General features: G+C 49.2%; 9 protein-coding genes across 9 annotated transcripts; 3 read left to right on the top strand and 6 right to left on the bottom strand.

The window, feature by feature from the left end:
- Positions 1–432: 432 nt before the first annotated feature.
- On the bottom strand, positions 433–848 carry EI90DRAFT_3119892 (uncharacterized protein; the record flags this gene model as incomplete). The annotated part of the gene is made up of 2 exons (XM_039063260.1): positions 433–517; positions 580–848. The coding sequence occupies 2 exons, from the start codon at positions 846–848 to the stop codon at positions 433–435; spliced, it is 354 nt and encodes a 117-aa protein (XP_038919458.1).
- Positions 849–2,880: 2,032 nt separating this feature from the next.
- Positions 2,881–4,356, bottom strand: EI90DRAFT_3119891 (uncharacterized protein; the record flags this gene model as incomplete). The annotated part of the gene is made up of 8 exons (XM_039063259.1): positions 2,881–3,173; positions 3,246–3,395; positions 3,459–3,508; positions 3,571–3,748; positions 3,805–3,917; positions 3,975–4,075; positions 4,148–4,210; positions 4,270–4,356. The coding sequence occupies 8 exons, from the start codon at positions 4,354–4,356 to the stop codon at positions 2,881–2,883; spliced, it is 1,035 nt and encodes a 344-aa protein (XP_038919457.1).
- Positions 4,357–4,621: 265 nt separating this feature from the next.
- On the top strand, positions 4,622–5,306 carry EI90DRAFT_3046621 (uncharacterized protein; the record flags this gene model as incomplete). The annotated part of the gene is made up of 3 exons (XM_039059486.1): positions 4,622–4,719; positions 4,776–4,837; positions 4,900–5,306. A coding segment is annotated over exon 3 (207 nt), but the record flags the coding sequence as incomplete, so codon positions are not given.
- Positions 5,307–5,933: 627 nt separating this feature from the next.
- On the bottom strand, positions 5,934–6,734 carry EI90DRAFT_205481 (uncharacterized protein). Its single transcript, XM_039052487.1, has 5 exons — positions 6,643–6,734; positions 6,394–6,588; positions 6,289–6,338; positions 6,078–6,227; positions 5,934–6,017 (listed from the first exon to the last, which is right to left on the bottom strand). The coding sequence occupies exons 2-5, from the start codon at positions 6,504–6,506 to the stop codon at positions 5,971–5,973; spliced, it is 360 nt and encodes a 119-aa protein (XP_038919455.1). The 5' UTR covers positions 6,507–6,588; positions 6,643–6,734; the 3' UTR covers positions 5,934–5,970.
- On the bottom strand, positions 6,127–7,231 carry EI90DRAFT_3046611 (uncharacterized protein). The gene is made up of 4 exons (XM_039059485.1): positions 7,003–7,231; positions 6,824–6,942; positions 6,480–6,755; positions 6,127–6,440 (listed from the first exon to the last, which is right to left on the bottom strand). Exons 2-3 carry the CDS (start codon positions 6,898–6,900, stop codon positions 6,542–6,544), a joined length of 291 nt encoding a protein of 96 aa, XP_038919454.1. The 5' UTR covers positions 6,901–6,942; positions 7,003–7,231; the 3' UTR covers positions 6,127–6,440; positions 6,480–6,541.
- A 1,333-nt stretch (positions 7,232–8,564) lies between these two features.
- On the top strand, positions 8,565–10,272 carry EI90DRAFT_3046607 (uncharacterized protein). The gene is made up of 4 exons (XM_039059484.1): positions 8,565–8,683; positions 8,754–8,758; positions 8,806–9,381; positions 9,450–10,272. Exons 3-4 carry the CDS (start codon positions 9,033–9,035, stop codon positions 10,238–10,240), a joined length of 1,140 nt encoding a protein of 379 aa, XP_038919453.1. The 5' UTR covers positions 8,565–8,683; positions 8,754–8,758; positions 8,806–9,032; the 3' UTR covers positions 10,241–10,272.
- Positions 10,273–10,511: 239 nt separating this feature from the next.
- EI90DRAFT_3046603 (uncharacterized protein) lies at positions 10,512–11,988 on the bottom strand. The gene is made up of 8 exons (XM_039059483.1): positions 11,838–11,988; positions 11,715–11,777; positions 11,559–11,650; positions 11,389–11,501; positions 11,152–11,329; positions 11,051–11,100; positions 10,847–10,993; positions 10,512–10,792 (listed from the first exon to the last, which is right to left on the bottom strand). Exons 1-8 carry the CDS (start codon positions 11,922–11,924, stop codon positions 10,575–10,577), a joined length of 948 nt encoding a protein of 315 aa, XP_038919452.1. The 5' UTR covers positions 11,925–11,988; the 3' UTR covers positions 10,512–10,574.
- A 2,480-nt stretch (positions 11,989–14,468) lies between these two features.
- On the bottom strand, positions 14,469–16,361 carry EI90DRAFT_3046594 (uncharacterized protein). Its single transcript, XM_039059482.1, has 2 exons — positions 14,942–16,361; positions 14,469–14,877 (listed from the first exon to the last, which is right to left on the bottom strand). The coding sequence occupies exons 1-2, from the start codon at positions 16,151–16,153 to the stop codon at positions 14,599–14,601; spliced, it is 1,491 nt and encodes a 496-aa protein (XP_038919451.1). The 5' UTR covers positions 16,154–16,361; the 3' UTR covers positions 14,469–14,598.
- A 1,913-nt stretch (positions 16,362–18,274) lies between these two features.
- On the top strand, positions 18,275–19,451 carry EI90DRAFT_205177 (uncharacterized protein). The gene is made up of 4 exons (XM_039052483.1): positions 18,275–18,451; positions 18,512–18,789; positions 18,850–19,136; positions 19,192–19,451. Exons 1-4 carry the CDS (start codon positions 18,435–18,437, stop codon positions 19,255–19,257), a joined length of 648 nt encoding a protein of 215 aa, XP_038919450.1. The 5' UTR covers positions 18,275–18,434; the 3' UTR covers positions 19,258–19,451.
- Positions 19,452–21,868: the final 2,417 nt, after the last annotated feature.

The raw sequence follows: 21,868 nt of genomic DNA, 5'->3' as shown, positions 1-21,868 counted from the left end.
GACGCTGACCCGGGACCTCTTCTGCTGGTGTCCTACTCTCGCTCTCTCTGGCAGTACGTTCGTGCCCAATCGTGAGGCCCCCTGACAGCGTATATCCAGGCCGTCTATCCCGAGACGGGTCGGCTAATGGAAAGAGGTGTGTATTCGGCGAAATTAATCTCCGTGTAAAGTGATCTGACGTACAACAGTCCCAAACCAAAGTCCGTGTCAGATAGTAGGTTACATACGATGCGCAGGTATGGAGAGGCACTACTGAAAAGTAAGGGTATACGAGGGAGACAAGTGGTCGTCGGATCCTATCTATCAATCCACAAAACTAATATCAGTTGTAAAGTACCGACCGGTGGCGGAGGTAAAGTGGTACAGTGCGGTGGGTGAAGCACAGGAGAATCGGGGGCTGGCAGACTTTCTGTAACGTCTGCACAGGAGCCTTCACTCGGCTTTCTCCCGTTTCTGTGAGCGCGAAGCACCTTTCGGGAGGTGACGAAAGAACCATGCGCCGTGAGAGAAATCAAAGCTGAGAAAAGATGCAATTGAGAGGCGGGTAAAAAATGATTGGACGATTCGGTAGACGCTTACTGTCCACGATAATCTACGGCGCCAACATCAAAAGTGCCTGAGGTTAAGGGGTCGCCGTGAAGACATTTGTTTCGAGGATAAAGTCCATCGTAAGTAGGATCAGCCTTGCAGTCACGCAAGATCAGAAGCTTTGGCATCTCCGCTGGCCGGCAGAGGAGAGGATTCAAAGCCTTCCAAACGTCGGATGGCTTTCGGAGTCGGGTCATGTAATTCGATGGAACGACACCTTTCGGGTAGATATATCTCAAGTTCTCGGCCGAAGTCGACATGTTCACAAAGTGAGGTGAGGTGTGTCTTGTGAAGCATGCGTCCTCAGCGGAAGAGGGTTGAGGGATATAGGGATCAAATAAGGACACGTGGACGTGGACGGTGAGATCGCGAAGAGGACTGGCGAATCCGTCACGGAAAGTCGATGTAATAGCCAGGCCAAAACTACATACCTGCGACCGGCTTGATATGCGTATACCAATGATTCCAACTGTGCGTCATTCTCGGGAGAACTGGTCACAAAAAAACTCAACGTTGGGGGGATTTGAGCGTCATGCTACCAGCGCTAAAGCACGTACAAGAGCATTGACCAACGGGAACCATCGCTTCTTCGCGCTGTCATCGCATGTACGTAGGTGAATGGAGGGTTGGAAATTGTTGGAAGCTCCCTTTCCCTCAGCAGAAAACAATCCCTTTCGTCCAGCAGAGGATAGTGTGCTGACCAAATCAGTTCGGGGCGCTGTAAGTTTTGTGCTGGAATGGACTTTTCAGTGTACGTCGAGGTGCGGTGGTGAGCGGACAGTCGTACTTGCTACGCACCACATACACATCGTAAAGTAGAAGGAACTATCAGAGAGCAGGAGGACGTAGTGGCGCGATTTAATTGGAAGGAAGAAACCCAGATCTTCCGATGCCCACGCGGACGAGATTTAAATACTCTCAGGCCCAATACAAAAGGCCCCGCTGCAATGGGTATCTCCATGTAGTGCAAACCTCCTCTGCGAAACTACAACAACCCTCTCACCTGGGCCTGTTACCGGAGCCGAATTCCACCCCTTGAAGGCCTACCGTGACCCATTGCTCAACCAGAACGCGTTCGGTTCGTTGCCAGGGGTACACCCACTGGTTCAATCACAACCGTCGCTCGGCGTTATATTGAGCGTCCCAAAATGGGCGACAGGGGCGCTCTGGGTGGTGTCACAAGGTGGTAGCAAAAAATAATTACGGATACTCGCGACATATAGAGTGAAGTTTGCGACATTATAGGATGAAGCACGAGAGGCTATTGCGTGAAACGAGATTTCGGGAAGAGGCTAGCGCTAATGCGGGGGTCGCTTATTCCAAGGAGCGACCCCCCATGGTACAATTTACCTGTAACTGTACAGGTTGCGATGCTCCTCAGCCGTGATGTGCTACTCGGATGCGTGGCATGGTCTGACGGCGAGGTCTACCTAGGCCTATTGGTATATTCATCGGGAGACCATGATGACCCTGAAGTTCCCCTAGTCTGACAGCCAGCGCAGCCGAGCCGATGACTGCATCCTGACTCTTCTCACCATTGCATACATGACAAGTCCATCAAGGAAATTGGTTTCCCTCGTCAACGCGAGAATTAATCATTATGTTGCCCTTGTTACCATGACATCTTGACTGGCTCTCAGCTAGCAAGCGAATACGGTGGGTAGCTAACCGAACAGTAGAAGCTCCAAAAGCGTGGGGATCCCGATGGCGCTGCATGTTTGGCAGCCCAAGTGAGGAGAGCGGTTCTTTAGTCAAGTTCAGTGTTCGGTGGCACACAAGGTGTGTGCTTCCTACGGGCATACGGTCCTGACAAAGTAAGAGAGTGTGCGGGGACATGAGCACTAACAATAGCCTATGTCCCCCCCCAGGTAGCGAGAACAGCACTGATAGGCCCCAGCGGTAATGAATCAGTATTGAACCTTCGTTCGACGTCGATACCGTTCTCGGCTCGGGCCAAATAAGCATCAACAAATTTTGACAACTCGATCGCCTGATATGATTTGAGTCTCATGATTAGTAGTTGCGTGATCACAGTTGCACACAAGATTACAAGTACTGTCATTTATTCGTACACTAGGAATTATAAAATTGTAAATATTTATTAAGTACAGAAAGCAATCCAGCGGACCCATCCATAAATAGTAACCAAGAAATACGAAATTTACCGGTAGGAAGTGGCTACCAGCATCTACCTCTAACCTCTACCTCATAACAGGTGAGCCAATGCACCCGTGCGATGTGGGGTCGATCACGAACGCTGAGCTCATGGCTATTACTGGTCATGGTTAGGACTCAGGTGGGAGTTGTAACTGTGTGATGATATGCTCCACTGGCATTCACTCCGACGTGAGGTGCTGGATAAGCGGTCATCTCAACGTCTCTGGGGGACGTAGGCTCCTCCTGGCTAGTAGTTCCTTTGAACCCGAAGCGCCTGCCTGTCCAGAGCCAGAGAATGACGTTGAGGGCACCACTAGAGGAAAAGATGGCAGAAGTGAGGATCGTCCAACCATGACCTGGTCGGTGACCCGAGGCCCGGAATTGGAGGAAACGGATGACGGATTGAGGTGCAACCACTATGAAATAAACTTTGATATGGAAAAAAAAAAAAAAAGAGATGAGTCTAAAGGGTCAGACTGTGCAAGGACGATTACACGTACCGATAGGATACCATCCCATAGCTATCGCATTCCGCTTCATAACGGGGTCATCAAAGTTATTGGACGCGTCACGTCGCCATTTGTATGCAATTCTGCCATATGCCACTATCGCCACTATGACGGCAAACCACATCCAAGCATATTCACTTGCTGAAAAAAAAAATCAAGGTTCAGTATTGGAACGCACGACAACTGGGATTGGGCCATATGTACCGATTCGTAGTGGGCCATTATGCCTCTCGTTAAGAATCCAACACCACAGTCTGAATGCAGGATCAGATACTATATATGTGTGTGTGGGACAATGCACACAAGTGATTCTCACCCGGTATCGCCATAATATGGATGGCGTGAGGAAGCAGGAATCGATATCATCAGAAGGAGGAAGAGGGCGATTACGAAAATCGACACTGCCATAAATTTCTTCGCGCCTCGCTCCCCCAACAACTCATTATGGAAGACTTGAAGGTAGGTCAACACCGCGATTGCGATGGTGAACCACGCTGAAGGACAAATTCCGTTGAAGGATTTGATATCGGATTAGAGGTCGACTACGCACCGACACCATCGTTGCCGAGTTGTTTCATCACTGCTTGCGCCGTGCAGTATGATCCTTCGGTGATTTCGCCCTGGAATGCCCACTTGACGGACAAGATATTTGATATACCTTGTCTAGAGCAAACCTGGTGAGTGCGGGTCTGTGACTGCCATCGATGAGATAAGACTTACATCACATCTAAAAAGATGGCGCACAGAAACAACACCGATATGGGTTGAAGTTTTGAGTCGGGATCCCCGGCGCGTCTGTACTTCAATTTGTATGCTTTTCTCTACAGGGTGTAACAGTAAAGTATGAAAGTTCAATGTCCGGAACGGGCGCAAGAACTAGATAAGAGTCTCACCAGAGTGTAGATGAGAAGTGAGGCTGCCAGGGTGAATGATACTAGGCCAATTTCTGATATGAGCTTCAAAGGATGTTAGACAATAGCTAAGCGCCCGAGACTGCCAGGAGAACAAATCTCACAAGAATACCAGCGCGGAGAGGAAAGCTCTTCTCAAGACAAAATTCATCAGGATTCCGAGGATCGCGCTTTAAGCATTTGGTAGCCATGATGTGCCGGGTGCTGGAGGAGCAGAACAAGGGAGGAAATTCGCTGGTAGAAGGTAGTTTATAAGTCCAATAGCCGTTCCAACTCTCAGGGATTGATTATCAAATGCTAGGATTGGCCAACTACCCACCCTATTCCTTGCCCGTTTGCGGTCACGGCACAAATCCCTCTCACCAGCTGGCGCAATTGACTCCTTTCAATGAATGCAGGACATCTGGCTTCTTTTCAATTGAAGCAAGGCACCTCCACCGGACTTCTCCTCCGTCTCTGCTATTCGACAACTCGCACGTCCTGGTCTACTCTTTCCTTAGCAGGGCGAAAGCTTCCCGTCGGGCGCCAGGGGTGCATACATCCCTATTACGAATCTCATTCGCCGCATCATTGGCGGAACGTTAGTCACCCTTGAGGCTGTGTTGCCCACCTGTCAATCCCTGATAAAGGCGAGGCACCGCCATCCGTCTATCCTCCTGAGGGCACAACTCGCTGTGTTGGCCATGGACTTTTAGCTTTCTTTCGCAGTTCGTTATTTCACAAACGGGATGTACCTGCGTGCAGTCGTTGGACGCGCGGGCATAAGCGCCGTTGTTGACAATATGGTCCCGGCGATCCAAGAGCCGGGCTTATTCAATCTCCGATGATGCCATCAATGTCGAAGTCCAAGAGAGTGCATGTAGGACTTGATAGAAGCTTTCTCCGCAGTATATCCGCAGATCCCGTTGTCCTCAACATCGACAGCAATGATTCTAGTTTCGTACCCAGCTCTTGTTGGAAGACTGTTCTGCTGCAAGTGCACCTTGATTCCAATCATGTACATTTCTATTGGGCCAATTTTGGTATCGTTGCAGTTACTCGGCCGCCAGGATCTATTCTTGGGACACGGGGATGCGGCGTTCACTGCCTTCTATGCTTTGGGCTTTGGTTTTACCACCCCCCATCGCACAGCATGGCCACTCAACTGCCAGTTTGGCGCCCCAAGTAGGCGCAGTTGGGCAAGACCGACCTGAGAGCTGGCGGCTTTCGCGGCTCTGGATTTTATGGGAACCTCCCTGATCGGGGGTCGAATTCAGTTAATTTGTTTCATCAAATTATGTAATGTACATTCCTTCTAGATTTCATCTGACAGATCGAAGCCAATAGCGTATGGCCCCATGTCATCAGCACGGCTTCAGTCCCTCATTCCTACGCGCAAGATGTGGCCTGGACAACTTCGGTGGCAAGATAAAGCTTATCGCTGAGTTTGGATTGGCTCGGAATCAAACGGAGGGCTTATCCAAACCATGAACCAAATGACATGTGGGGTTTGCCGTGGCCTCTACCAAGATTCAGCACATCTGTACCGAGTGTGAGGGGTCACTATCGGGATCAGGGGTTACGGATAGGTATTGGGATGGCAGCTGATGGATGGGATTTAATAGCAGAGTGCTTTGGGAAGTTGCACCTGTGCGATGCCAATCGTTCGTGTCGTCACCTTCTTCCTCTTCCTGTGGGCGATCTGGAGAGAATCCGAAACGTCTACCAGTCCGGAACCAGAGAAGGGCATTGAGGGCTCCTCCTGAGGCAAAAATGACAGAAGACAGAACCGTCCAACCATGTCCTATCGGGCGAGATGCCTGGAACTAATGGAAACGAATGATGGATTGGGGTGTGACGACAATGAAATAAACTTGGAACGGCGAACATGAATCTTCTGAGGCAAGGGTTTTTACAAGGTGAGCGCACTCACCAACAGGGTACCATCCCATAGCAATGGCCTTTCGCTTCATATCAGGGTAGTCGAAGTTAAGAGACGCCTGACGTTGCCACTTGTATGCAATCGTGCCATACGTGAGCATCGTGACTAAGATGGCAAGCCACATCCAGGCATATTCACTTCCTAAAAAAAACCTAAATTTCAACACTACTAAGCGCAGCGCTTACGCAGTCCCTGTGTGTACCGATTCGCAGTATTCCGTTGCCCCCGCCCTTAACAATCCAACACCACATCCTAGAATGGCGGGATGAGATAAAATGATGTGATGTGGCACAAAGTTGATCCTCACCCTGTATTGCCATAATATGGATGGTGAGTAGAAGCAGGAATCGACACCATCAAAGTGATGAACAAGGCGATGAAGCAAATCGACACTCTTGCAAATATCTTTGCGTATTGCATCCCAAACCAGTCTTGATAAATGGCTTGGAAGAATGTCAACAGTGCAATCGCGATGGTGAACCAGGCTGAAGGACAAGTACATCTTTTGAGAGGTCACGATATCGACGGCTGGAGATCAGATGGATCGAGTGCATACCGACACCATCATTCCCGATCTGCTTCATCACAGCCTGGGCCGTACAGTACTCATCCTCGACAACCTCGCCCAAGAAAGCCCACCTGATGGACAAAATATTCGATGCCCCTTGACTATAGCAAACCCAGTGTAGTGTCAATTGGCAAGCTAACACCTTTCAGCGATTAAGCTTTAGACCCACATCATGTCTAAGAAAATGGCCCACAGAAATAGCACCGATACAGGCTGGAGTCCAACTCGATCGTCGAAGATTGACATACGAATGCCTCTACACATGCGATACTTCTTGTACGCATATCGCTAGAACACGAATTGAAAGTATCACTCAATGGATCAGAATAGACGAAAGGGCGGCTTCACCAGTGAGTAAATGAGGAGCGAGGCTGCCGAAACGAATGACAGTAGACCAACTGACGAGATCGACTTCCGAGAGATATATCAGACAGTAAACTCCCGGCAGTCAAGAAATTGCCCACCCACAAGAATGCCAACGCGGAGAGGAAAGTTTGTCTTAAAGCAGAAGTCGTCAGGATTGCGTGGATCGTACTTTGAGCATTTGCTAGCCATAGCGTGCACTGGGGAGGGGGAAAGGAGGAAAGGGATTCCAGAAACTATTGGAAGGAGTTCGCTGTTTCCTTATCCTTGCAAGCTCAAATCCAGTCCAGAAGTTGCGCCGATCCAGGTTCACACGCGCGAAATCCACGCGCGCGCGCGCTCTCTCTCTTTGTGAGAACCGCGCTTGTGCATGCTCTGCTGGCTTCTCTCCACGCGTTACTCACGCTTTAAGGACATTCCAGATGCATAATTGTGCCCTATATAGGTCCTATCTCAGATTCACATAGGCGCGACTTTGACAACTCGCGATGTGTTGGCTTGATGGCTTATACCTCTTTCCCAGTCAGATTCCGCCTCGGGTTCCGAGGGGATACCGATTTGATACAAGAAGTGACGAAGAGACAGAGGACGAGGAATGCAAATGCAAGCAACCTCGAGTTGCACATAGTTGCAGATAATTACGAACGATGGTTGATCTCCGCGAGCAAATACCTCGACGCAGTGATTTGGCATGCACATCGCGAGGCTCAGGCTCTGTGGAGCTAGGGGACAAGTATCTTGGTTCTTCGGACGTATCATGACGCGCTTGAGTGGCTGGAGAATCGTCCCTCCAGCGCTAAACACCCTGTTCAAACTCCTCTCTTAGGGGTTCTTAACCAACCCCATATCCACCATCGCGTCAACGCCCAACCCCGGACGCGTTGAACTTGGAGACGCCTTCATAGCGGGCAGCGCAGCGAGATGGGACTATGCGTCGGATGGGACTTGGGGAGACCGACGTAAGCAGGTCAATGATGGCTGTCCATGCATGATAGATATGCCGAGGCTTCCGCGATCCCGGCGGTTCAGATCAAGAAATAGAACGAAGTCAAACGGCAAACAGTTACATAAGATGGTCCCGTTATTACTGTATTATGTATAATCGAGAACCTTAACGCAGTTGAGCTATTTTTTCCGTACCAGGCCTCACTCCCCAAACCAGAAACTGGTAGGATCACAGCTGAAGCGTAAACAGGTGACCAGTCTCTATTATCATAGTTGTCGCTTAGTGCTACGTCGAACACCAGTATAGAGTAAATTCAGGTTAGTGCTCTAGGGTTGTGGTTGTCGGTATGTCGGTATGTCGCCCGACCAGAGCGGAAGCAAAATGATCTTGTCAAAAACATTCCAGCACGTGCTCCTTCACGTGTTTAGGTGGCCTTGTCACGGAATGGTTTGTTTTCATTTTAGCTATCGTGTACTTACTGCGAAAAATGAAATATCGGGGAAAAGTCGTTGCGCTGCCAGCGTTCTTTTTATGGATTAGGAGGCATTGTCAGCTATTTGCAAATTTACTCGCCCTTGTTGAATACAAACAATGTCCAACAATGTCATGCCCTCATTTCATCGTAGGGCTGCCCATGCGAGCAGGTACTTAAAAGTTGGTCTGCATTTAAGTAGGCAACTCGAAGGGGGGATTTGGGGAAAGACAATAGTTCTGAGTCTGGTACGGCCCAACATTCCCTACGCCATTCCAATTTCATAATCGGTTCGTTGCTACCTGTCCATCTCGCTAGAAGCGGTATGCCATTTCGAGATTCAACAAACCTATAACTCACGCTCACGCAGATTCAACATCCCTCATGAATGAAGGACACGTGCAATGACCTTGAGACTCAATCCACCTCAACGCTGACTCTGACAGGCTCCTACTCCTTTGTTGATATGTTGTTGACAGGAAGTGCTGCGTTTTCCTCATTGAGAACTCAATGTGTGGGAGTACGTAAATACCGCAAGGTCTTTTTTGCCAACGTAGCTTGCTTTTCCTCGATAGTGCCTGCACTCGACCGGATCCGATGGCAACCGCTCTTATCAACGTCCTTCTTGCCCACAATGTTTATTCAGCACCCATCCCCCCTCACAATATGACTTGTTTCGTGCAAAATGTATCTGATGGTTGCAACGATCTCCGGAATTGCCGAACCATGTCAGGCATCGTCTATAGCTGTCTCCTTACCGTGTTTGCTTGCATTTGGACGGCAGTGCACCCAGATGTTCCAGAACCTGATGATGGTATCTGGTCACTTGCATCGCGCGTTGGCCTGGCAGTGGCTTCACTGTTTTTACCGGAAGCCATTCTGGCGTTTGCATGGCGCCAATTTTTGATGTCTTGGAGAATATCAAAGAAATGCAAGATGGTTGGAGGTGTGTCCTGAATTTGAGAGGAAATGCACAAGTCAGCAAGGGAGGCACTGACATGTACTTGTCACAAGGATGGACCCCGACGCATTCATACTTTGTCGTCATGGGGGGTTTCTTCGACTCGTCAAAAAGAAGACCGGTGGACCCGAACGACTTGCAGCGATACCCCGGCATAATTAAAAATGCCACAATAACAAAGAAGAAAATTCTTGACAGAAGCAAAGTCGATGCGTTTTCCAAATTTATCGTTGTTGTTCAACTACTATGGTTTGTCACTCAATATATCGGACGATGGACGCGCCATTTGCACAGATCGCAACTCGAGACAATGACGCTGGCGTATGCGGCATTAAGTCTTTTCGTTTACGTGTTGTGGTGGCATAAACCCGTTAACGTTCAGCTCCCAATCGATGTGATGCCAGAGTCCCCTTCCGTTCCTCCAACTTCCGAAATACATGTCGATCAACCATCACCTAAAACGGAGCTTGACGCAGATCCGATATCCCCCATGTCTAAGCTGGAATTTTTGTTCATAATGGCAGCCACTGGGATGATCTTTGGGGGAATCCATTGTCTTGCATGGTCGTTTCCCTTTCCGACACGCACGGAAATAGTTTTGTGGCGAGTTTCAGCGATATATATCACAGTTGCTCCTGTCTTTGTAGTGTTGGGCGAAGGGCGTAATACTGTCCTCCGCGGCTTCGAGTTTTGCTCGCCATGGTGGACAGCACCACTTATTTTACCTGTTTACGTCGCCGCGCGGGTTATCTTGTTTGTTCTTACCTTCACATCCTTGCGTTCTCCCCCACTTAATCTATACCAGACCCCATCTTGGTTACCATTTTTCGCACATTTTGGATAGCTGTGTATGTACAGTGCTTTTGCTCAAAGGGAAGTCGTAAGACCAAAAATTCGCTTTGAATAACGCACAAGCATGGCGGTAGCGAAGAAACCAAGAATGGAAAATGAAGCCGCAACAGCAACACCAAACGCGAGCTGTCACTGCATGCAGCGCTTATCGATATCTCCACATCGAACAAGAATTACAAGACAAGCCTAATGTTTACAATCGAACATGACCCACAAGTGCACTCACATTAAGATTCATGAGATCGAGATCACAAGTTACATGTATCACGCTAGGTAAATAATCATATTAATATACAGTTCACGTATTGATCACGAACTCAAGCGTATCACGCTGGGTCCAGCTCAACGTCTCCGAGACTAGACACCTCGTGGTCTTGTGAGCTAAACCCAAAGCGTCTACCTGTCCAGAGCCACAGAACGACGTTGAAGGTACCACCCGAGGAAAAGATAGCGGAAGTAAAGATCATCCATCCATGGTGTGTCTGGTTAGCCTGGAATTGAAGGAAACGAACTATGGATTGAGGTGTAACCACTACAAAATAAACTAATACAGGAAAAGTGAGCATCTGGGTTGACTGTGCGGGGCGATCATACGTACCAATGGGATACCATCCCATAGCAATGGCACTCCGCCTCATAAGGGGGCGAATATAGAGGTCACTATGGCGCAGCAATCTGTATGCAATTGCGCCATATGCGGCTATTGCCACTAAGACGGCAAGCCACATCCAAGCATATTCACTTGCTGCAAAACCAAATTTCAATATTAGAGGACGCAATACTTGTGTGGGTACCTATGTACCGATTCGGAGTCGCGAATTTTCCTTCCTCTTGACAATCCAACACCACAATCTGAATACAGGATTAGATAATATAACTGAATGAGGCATAGGTCCTTCTTACCCAGTGTCGCCATAATATGGATAGAGGGTGGCAGCAGGAATCAACACCATGATAAAGATGAATAAGGCGACGAAGCTAATTGATGCTGTCATAAATATCTTCTCGCCTCGCTCCCTCAGAAAACCGGGGTGGAAAACGCGGAGGTAGGTCAACACCGCGATTGCGATGGTGAACCACGCTGAGGACAAGTGACTTTGAGGGCCGGACTTGATGTCGGTTTAGAGGTCGACTACGCACCAACGCCGTCATTGCCAATTTGTTTCATCACTGCTTGCGCCGTGCAGTACGATCCTTCGGTGACTTCACCCTCGAATGCCCACTTGACGGACATAACATTTGAAATACCTTGACTACGGCGACCTGGTGAGTGTGGGTCTGTGAACTGTCGTTGATAAGATAAGACTCACATCGCGTCTAGAGAGATGGCGAACAGAAACAACACAGATATGGGCTCGGGTTCATATTCAAAGCCCCTGCGATACCTTTTTTGTGCTTGTCTCTACAGGGTGCACAAAAACTATGACTCAATGTCCGGGACGGGCGCTCGGAGGACTAAGTCTCACCATAGAGTAAATGAGAAGCGAGGCTGCCAGGGCGAATGACACTAGGCCAATTTGTGAGAGGAACTTCAAAGGATGTTAGACAGCAGCCATTGATCGAACGCTCACTTAGGAGGAAAATCTCACAAGAATACCAGCGCGGAGAGGAAAGCTGCTCTGAAAACAGAATTCATCAGGATTCCCAGGATCGGGGTTTGAGCATTTGCTAGCCATGTGGTGTAGTTTGTTGGGTGAGCGGACCAAGGGAGGGATGTGAGGCTTGAGGACGCAGTTTCCTAAGAATAGCTACTCACATTTCAAGGGTTCGCGATTTATGAGATTCACCAACTCAAACTGCCTAATTTGTCGACCTACCGCTTTTCTGGACCCTCTCCGTTGCTGTCGGTAACTTGCACGTCCTGGTCTACTCTTTCCTTAGCGGGGCGAAGGCTCCCGTCGGCGCCGGCGGTGCATGCGTCCCTACCATGATCTCATTCGCGCATCATTGGCACACCTTGAAGCTGTGTGGATCAATCCAGTCTTCCGAAATCGAGCTCCATGAGGTGAACGCACCGCCATCCTCAGGGTATTGTACACTCGCTCTCGCTGTGTTAGCCATAAACTTCTTTCTTTTCTAGTAGTACGTACGTGCGCGAGTGCAGTTGTTGGACGCGTGGGCACAAGCGCACTCTAGATTGGGTTGTTGACAATATGGTCCAGCAATCCAAGAGCCCCGCTTGTTCACATAATGAGCGTTCACTAGCTAAGCGACACCACCTTCGAACTCCTCCGTTCCGTTCTGATTCAGAAGTCAAGAGTGACAATAGATTTGGAGTGGACAGCAGCATTTTCCGTATTATATATATCCCTCGGCGGTGAATTATCGTACTTGGCTTCCTGGAAGATTGTTTTGCTGCAAATACACCTCTATTTCGCTCAAAATATTGGTCCGAGTTTGGTATCGTGGCTGCTCGGCTGCCAGGATGCGCATATATCACTTCCTCAAAAACCTAAGTCTCAACACTACTAAGCGCAGCGCTTACGCAGTCCCTGTGCACCGATTCGCAGTATCCCATTACTTCCTCTCGTAACAATCTAACATCACATCCTAGAATGCGAGATGGGATGGGATGTGGCACAAGTGACCTACCTGTATCGCCCATAATATGGAAGGTGAATAGCAGCAAACCGGTTTTGATAGATGACCTGGAAGAATGTTAACAGTGCAATCGCGATGGTGAACCAAGCTGAGGACAGTACTAAGAGCGCGATATCGAGGCCGAAAATCAGATGATCGAATGCATACCGACACCATCATTCCCGATTTGTTTAATCACCCCCTGGTCCTGCACCGTGTCTAAGAAAATGGCACACAGAAATAATACCGGTACCGGCAGGCTGGAGCCCAACTCGATCGTCGAAGATTGATATACGAATGCACTTGCGCTACTTCTTGTACGCATGTCGCTAAGATACAAATGAAGTATCGCTCAATGAATCAGAACGGACGAAAGGGCACCAGTGCGTAAGCGAGGAGCGAGGCCGCCAAAACGAACGACAGTAGGCCAACTACCGAGATCAACTTTGAGGGATATCAGACAGTAAATTCCGGGCGGTCGAGAAGTTGCTCACAAGAACGCCAACGTGGAGAGGAAAGTTTGTCTCAAGGCAAAAGTCGTCAGGATTGCGTGGATCGTCCTTTGGGCATCTGCTAGCCATAGCGTGCAGTGGCGGAGGGTTCTAGAAACCGTTGGAGGATGTTCACTGTTCCTTACCCTGCGAGCTCAAGCATGTCTGACACGGGTGGCGCGCTAGCGGAAACCGGAATGAAGGCGCAAGCCACAAACGCCGCCACCAACATTAACCAATAAGAAACGTTCGGCGGGAATAAACAGCTCGGATAAGAAAGCTATGCATGTACCCCAGATCAAATTGTGCCGGAAGGCTGCCAGGAAGAAGTGGCGCCGCGGATAGACAAGCTTATCGTGTGGGCCTAAGAGTGGCATGAACTCCCCCAGTTCTCGTTCACTGGCTAGAGATCGCGGGCAGCGCGGTGAGATGGGACTATGCGTCGGAGGGGCTTGGGAGACCCATCTATCAGGACACCATATATATGATCATTTACATGGGAAGACCTGCTTCAGCATGTTACGTCCCGAGGCTTCCGCGATCCCGGCGGTTCAGAAATAGGACGAAGCCAAACTGGCAAACAGTTTCCCCGTGAAGATGTATTTGATAGTTGAATTCATTTTATTACAATCAAGAACGTGCTATTTTTCCGTACCTGGGCCTGACCAGCCTCTATGATAATAGCTGAAGTGATGACATTCGCCGTTGAACGCCAGCACCAGGTCAACCAGAGCGCAGGCAAATTGAAATGTTAATCTTGATTCGGAAAACACTTTCCAGCGCGTGCTCCTTCGGGGGTTTTATCCGAGGATGGTTTGTATTATAGCGGAGTTGGCCGAATTTATTTGTCTTGTTGTGTCTTATCCGGAAGCGGTTTCACTACAGTTTACACGATGCAAAAATGGTCCATCAAAGAGGCAGCAATATGTGCTGGTGAATACATTAGGTAATAGTTATGCATCGCTCTGGCGAAGAAACAGTAGAAAAAAACGTCCACGAGAAATGACAGGGTAACTTGCTCCTGAAAGGAGCTGAATGTCCTACATGATAATACAATCTTTGTCCTTATTCTTCACAGGCGGTTCAGGTGATGCCCGGTCCTCAGGATCTTCCGTACCATCAGGCACCGTGCGACCCGAAGGCCTGCCTGGTTGTGAACTACCTGAGTTACGTAACCGTTGTATCGCACGTTTGTCGCCAGCCTCTGCAGCCTTCTTATACCACTGCACGGCTCTGAAAATTAAACGTTATCAGTTAGCCGATCATGCCGTAATTCCAATCAAGCCTTACTCTGGTGGGGAAGGAGTGACGCCAACACCAACCTAAGACGCGCAACGCAGTTTAAGGTTGTGTTGGAATCATTTTGCAATGGTGAGAGACAGACCTCTGTAAAGTACCCAATGGCATATTGAGCTTTAGTGAGGCCTTGCTCAGCCGCCTTCTTGGCCCATAAGTAAGCTTCCGTGTCGGATTGAGGTAGGACGCCTGGCGAGCCGACAAGATACCAGGCGGTTAATGCGAAGCATGCATCACGATGATTCTGCTGCGCAGCAATATTCTGTAAAGGTGCACGTCAGTACGCGCACGCCGATTAACAGTGTATGAACATGTCAAAGACGTACATAGTAATGGATTGACAATGCAGGGTCCTGGGGGCAACCAAGTTTGCCGTATTCATAACACTCACCCAGCCTGTATGCACTCGGTGCATACCCCAGCTCAGCAGCCTGTGCGAGAAGCTCCACAGAATACTCAAAGTCCACAAATACCACGTTCTCTACGCCCCGTTCATGAAGTAGCGCTAACTCGTGTAACGCATGTGGGAATTCGGCCGTAGCGTGCTCAGCAGAACGCATTAACCACTTCACACCTTCCTTAGGGCTCTTGGTCAACCCTAATTCACCATTGAGTTCCGCGATTCCGAGTCGATACATTGCACCTGGGTGCAACGCCGCCGCACTCTTCTTGTAGAATTGAACGGCCTTGCTAGATTCGCGTCGGCACCCCCAACCATTCTCGCAACACGTACCAGCCCGGTAGGCAGCATCAGGATGACCGTGCTTGGCGGCAAGAACGAATAGAGGGAATGCACGATCAAAATCTTGTCGCCCCTTCACAGTGCCAATCCCGTTCGAGTAGCAGTCAGCTAGGAAGTACTGAGACTCCGAATGTCCACGATCTGCGAGCCTTTTCAAGAGTAAAGTTGCTTCGCGTATCATATCATCTCGTTTCTCTGTGACTTTCTCAATCTCGATTTGATTTGCCGTTTTAAGGGTCGGGATGGGCAAACTCTTCACGGCGTCTAACATAAATACGGCGAATTCGTACTGAGTGCCAGGAAGGTTAGTCTTCTTCGCGTTTTCACGGTATAAGGCCAAAGTTCGCTCGTAGGAGAGGAGTGAAGCGTTATCGCCGGGTTGCAAGTGAGAATGGTCTAAGAGTGGGGGCGGAGAAGGCGTCCGTTGGAGATGATTCTGCTGGGGGCCGGCTTGAGAGGCATTGATAGGAGCAGGCGTATAGAGCTGTTGGGGATGTTGTTGTGGAAGTAGCACATTTGGTCGGGGAGGTGTGTTGGGATCCCCATAGAAATCAGCATCATCATCATCATCACCATCGTCGTAGATATCCTCGTCGTTGTAGACGGGAGCATATTGCGCATTGTTCTGAGGTGACCCGTCTAATCTCTGGGCAGGGGCTTGTCGTGATGGAAGGTTTTCGAATGAGTCTCGGTAGTGTGATGAGTGTAGATGCTCGTCGTCATCGTCATCTCGCACTGGAATGTGGTCGGGCCTCAAGCCCCCATCAGAGGGACGAGGCTTCATGCGCCGCGACATGAGTAACCTCCACGGACTAGATAGGGGGTGAGCGAGCTAGAGAACACTGACAAGCGCTGTCTGCAAGCCACAAACAAATCAAACTCCCCGTGTGACACGAAGTGGTCACGTTCTCCCGTTACGTCGACATGTTGCGGCAGCTCAGTTACCGCTTGTGTGTCACTTGTACTTGCGAACCGCAACCCCCCTCGAGAGCCGATCAACGGCCAGATATTATCTGTATGGTAGCCATCGCAATCAGTTTTTCGGCCGATTTTCTCAGTGCGAGGGGGAGCCGTGCACACTTAACCCGCTCTGTTGGGGCTGCCTTCCATTCTACCGTGCGCTGACCCCTAAACGTGTTGGGGGTGTGTTGATTCGCTTCCGGCATTCACGGCCTTCTTTTGAGACTCAATGGTCTCGATTCCTGAGCTGATGCAGCTTCAGTAAATTTTGTTGCCAGTGACAGGCTGCACGGCATCTTCAAGTTCTCGCCCTTCCATGGTCCGGCCGTAAATGAGCCGTAGTCGTCACGCCTACTAGTCCAAAGACTGGCTTTTCTACTTCTACTCGGGATGTGGGAGAGTTCACAGTGACGGTAGGACCATCTTGGTATTCCTTGCTCAAACGCTGTGCACGACCGACAACAGAAGCCCATTTAAAGGCGCGATGTTATCTGTACATTAGCGACTCGCTGAATCACTCCTTTCACGTGAGCTTACCAGTCGACCTTGGGACCCACGGAAAGGCTCCCAGAAGCAGAGAAGTCGGGACCCGATATGCATAAACTCAACTTGATTCTTCCTAATTTGAGTCAGCCATGTCCTGGTCCCCTTACGTCGCTTCAATGGAGCCTCCCCGAAACTTGGAGCACCTTGTTGATTTTCCTGCTCCCGAATAGGATCCGTTATGTTGTTTCCTTACTTCAGGGGCGGATACCCAAGAGTATTGGGAGCTAGCCGCTGCATACTAGTGTTTGTTTCGGGGGAAGTTGTTCATGACTCAAGCAGTCCACGCAACACCAAAAATCTGGGATTGCGGGGATGAAAAACCATGTGTGTTCCTTCCGTCGTTCGCTATGTTCCACCAAGTTCATGCCCCCTTCCACCACCACAACGATGGAGCAAAGTTCTTGGATTATTTGGTGCTGTTCAAGAACATTATGGATATCGGGTGGAAATGGCCCTGCTAAATAGCGCTGCGGGCTAAAAGTCCCGAGCCTGTCTTTACGTGACATATTCTTGCATGTCAACATTGAACATTCCTTGCACAGCTTGTATCCGTGGCGAGCCAATCTGGATTCCTCGGATCAACTCTGCAACGATGATGTAATGAATGAGATTCATTTGGGGAGTCGCAAAGTTCCGCAGGGCTTTTCCCTCTTGGTGTTGATTGGATGATACAGCCCTCAAGAATAGCCAGAAATAAGGCACCAGCAACTCCAATCGTCTTCTCAACGTCGACGACAACGAGCGCTCTCAGTGTTTCGGTTCATCTTGTCTAGGATCCCTCCAGAGTACCTCCAATCCCAAGCGACGCGCCTCCCAGCTTCGGATCAGAATACTCCAACATCACCAATCTGTTGCCACGAGTGTGCTGCATGTACAGCAGACGAACCATCCATGTCTTGATTAATCTATCCAAGCGAATCAGCCAGAAACCAAACTGGCGGACAAGTTAGCAATGACTCGTCACCTCGATCTCTCTCAGCGCTTCGATGGGTTATGGCCTCGATGTGGCCCCTTTCTTTTTGGCCCAAGGCCCTAGAAGTATGGACCCCAACTTTACCATTTGGATGGTTCAATTGACTTGTTTTGTCAATACTGAATTACCCATCTCCCAGCACGAGCTTCCTATCGCGTCGGACCTCACTTCCCGAAACGGGAGTATTGTTGCGACCCATTGCGAGGCGCCCAGCATTAGGACGTCGGTGAAAGTCTACTCACCTGCCGATGCTGCTCCATCAATCGGGCGGACCTGAAGCCGAAGAACTCCTAGATCCAATTTCCATCTTGCAAAACAAAGCATAACTTACCTGCACCGACGAGTCACTGTGAATCCGAACGATTAAAAGCATTATCGCGATACATCTCCTATCGGAGATGCCTCTTATGATCAACCGCTTTATGACAGTCCGAATATACCTCATCACCCCGAGCATGACAGGGACTGGGTCCGCACTGCTTCTCTGGCCAAATCTGTTTTTAATTGCAAACAAGTCTTGATTTCCCTAATTGACAAGACACGCGGTATGTTACCGTGGACTTAAATGCGCCCTTCAAGTCGTTGACCCCTTCACCCAATGGATTCAGAACACTTGTAAGTTTGCCACTACTTCATTTATATCTGTGCAACGATTGCCTTGAATCCTGTACGTAGGCAGCAGTACTGTCAAGACAGGTTGCCTTTTGTGTCCACCAATCGTGAGTGGTTTTCAGGACCAATGCACTCCCCCGTAGAATACCGTTTAGCAAGGGAGAAGCGATGGTTGTGCTCAATGCGCTCGGCAAGTGGAGACCCAGAGCGAACGCAAGTGGACAAAAAATATCTCACTATCCCTCTTGTTCTGGAATCGCAGTACATTCGCCAGCCGCTTGTGTTGGATGGTTCCTTCAATGTAAGATTCTACGTTGGAGTTCCCATTACCGTGGAACATGGTTGGTTCTATGTTTTATTTCGATGAGCTTCCGATCTTTTTTTTTTTTTTTGCAAGTTAGCCGTTCGCCACATGTTTATTTATTGGGAAGGTCAGATATTCTCTAGCGTGTGGCTGCTGGGTGACAAGCCCTGGGAGTCCTTCTCCCCTATCAAGGAATTTCCTGTACGCTCAGCGTATTTATCAGTCTCCGCTCTGATGCGCAGACGCACGATGAACGATCCACTGTTTCGTATGAAACGCAGTTATGGGGGACAAAGTGATCTCTCTCCCGTCTTGATGCCGAGATCCGAACTTCATGCTTATCCCAAAAAAGAGGACGAAACCCGAGATCGGACACAGCAGCTTGTGAGTGGCCATAACCCTCATGGCGCGTCCTGCGGAATTCTCATACAATCTTTAGCTAGAGACTTTCGCTCGATACAGCCTCCGCATACGAACGGATCACCATGGCGAAGCCGACCCTTAACCGTTCATGTGCCGGGGGGCCGTCGAAATCATCAAGGAATCCCTAGGCGTGGATCAAACTTCCGTTTTGAACTTAGCTGGATATGAGCTCAATGCATTGTTTGCCGGACATCTCTCAGATTACGAGCCATCAGACCAAATTCTTAAAGAGATGCTTCAAGAGGATCGCGAGAACCGAATTCCCGCATTCGGTCCATAGCCACTTAATCGACTACCAAGCGCACCGCTCCAAGTGTCAGCCTCCCTCGCCATCTTTGTTGGCATCATCGTTGGATGAGGATATTGGTGACATTCCGCTCTCATCAGAAAATGCGAAAATTTTAGCTGTGTCCTCCCCACCACTCTTGATGTGCAAATGTACCTAGTTGTTTTCACTATGATACCAAAGGATGTGCTCAGCTCAGCTGGTAGGCATTGCTGCTCAACGTAAGTGTCTATCACCTCGATCCTGTATATCTTTTAGTGGTGCCAATCTTGGCGCTTGGGCCAAGACCACTCGCACTTTTGTTTGCCTACGGTACCCAGGAACGGCGGACTATGATCGCTATGATCGAAGGATTTATCTCCAGTTTCTCCGTCTTCAGCGGAGTACTGAGACACCTGGCTGACGAGTCACAAGGGAATTCATAGCGAAGTGAGTCACTCAATTCGTAAGCTGTGATTAGTACTCACGCTAGATGAAATTAATCTCGCAGCATATCTCCACCGCACGTACTTATCCGGCCACACATCGTGGGAATGGAATCAGGACTCCGTTACACGGTATAAGCAGACCCGAAAGGTTCCCGTTTGGCAAATTCTGCTTATTTGTGATTCCGCATTAGATGTCGGCGGCCGTTGAATCGTTGTACGAGACGGGTCTTCCGGCCTTTCAACGGCCGTATCTTTAAGCATGCGGTACCGGCGCCCCGATTGAAACTGTTAGCCATAGCTTGCAATCTTCTAAACTGGATGGAAACCCCCACTCCGGTTCTGAGCTCCGTCAAGTGTATGCAGTGCTACATTTCATGTGAGATGGGGAAATTAAAACTTAATGTTGAAAGATCTCGTAGCGTTGATCTTCTGGAGGTTGAGAATCAAGTTGGGAGACCCATTGTATGGATAGAATCCGTGCAGCCACTGATGTCTTTCCCCTAGTGGAAGGTTCCTGGATGGAGTGCATTCGAGAAGCGAGAAGCCCCCGCTGGCCCGTGCAGCCGGAAGAATATGCTGGGATGGACGATAGACATAGATTTTAGAGAGGTGATCATTTTGTTCTATCCCAACCGAATCACTATATCATTTATCATATCGTTGGTTCTTTGGAGTCGAAAGGGCCGGGTGGATTACGGCGCGTTCTCATGAATTTGTTAGCAAATAACTGGTTGCATTCTCCCTCTTTGGTGAAATTCTAGAAAGGGTTCAGGCTTGCCTTATCCCGTAGTTTACTGCTGTGAGCGATGGATCGCCACAAAGCTCCGAGGGAATGCTGATTCGTTGCGTTAGGCTGTGTGCTAAGACTGGGATGCTATTACAGTAATGATATGTTGCTAGGCTGGAACTTGCGGTGTTGATTCCGAAAAGGTCTGTACCTTTGTCGGTGCTTTGGGTGGTTGATCCCATTATACAGGGGTCCTGAATTTTCCCAAGTAGTGAAAACGCCAAAAGGTAGTAAAAACATTGCTAGCCGGATCTATCCCTCCAGAAGCCTCTGTTAATTTAGGCTCATCTCCCGGGACAACTCATAGCTTGGAGGCGCGGGCTTTGGATTCCGGGCTATGGTGAATAGCATTGTTACATCTAGGGGAATGAGGGGCCGGTCGCATTGCGGCTAATATCGAGGAGGGGGAGTTCGAGGCTCAGATTTTGGAGACTGAAAGGATATCTGCTTCAACTCAAGTCCGCCCAGTTCATACAAGCACCTCATTCGAGGTCTGAGGGCTTCCAACGACATAAATGTTGGACAAGAGCTGTTCCGGATGCGCCCAGGAGTGGTAGAAAGGGACCATTTTGGAGAATGACGACCACGTCGATATTCTCCTGACCTCACAACTCTTCATTACATTGCACGAGTGTCAACAGTGGATGGCCGCATGAGCACGGGTACTAAAACCACAGAGCCCCTGTTCTAGTTTACTATGAGTTTTAAGATCATACAGTTTTTATCGCACTGCCCATTCCATAGCAAATTAGCGGTGTAAGGTAACGTTGATACCATGGCTCCCGCGGGGATCTCACGCTGTGGGTGACCAAACCGGATGACGATCATTATTCCAAATAGTTCGTAAAGGCTAATAACTTGAACGAGGAATATATGACAGGACAATGACAAAGCCGCCCTAATACGTACGGGTTGGGACCGAACGATTGGGACCGAATATTATGGGCACTGGCTGCCGTCATGATCGGTCTATCCGACAGCATTACTGTGCAGAAGCTGAGAACGGGAAAGGGGCTGCAGACATGTCCACATTGTCCCCTTTACCTTTATTTTTGTTCAGCGCAGTAAGGTTGCCTAGCCAGGGAGAACTCAGACTGATCAACTTACTGTATCGATGCCATTCATATATAATGGGTAGCCTAAGACTTAGCATCTACTTATTGTGAAGGAATGATGACATGCAGCCTTTAAC

This window comes from Cantharellus anzutake (assembly GCF_015039405.1).
Source record: "Cantharellus anzutake strain C23 chromosome Unknown EI90scaffold_11, whole genome shotgun sequence".
Taxonomy (NCBI): Eukaryota; Fungi; Basidiomycota; class Agaricomycetes; order Cantharellales; family Hydnaceae; genus Cantharellus; species Cantharellus anzutake.
Note: the sequence above shows the minus strand (reverse complement) of the source record. Positions and strands in the feature narration are given on the sequence as shown.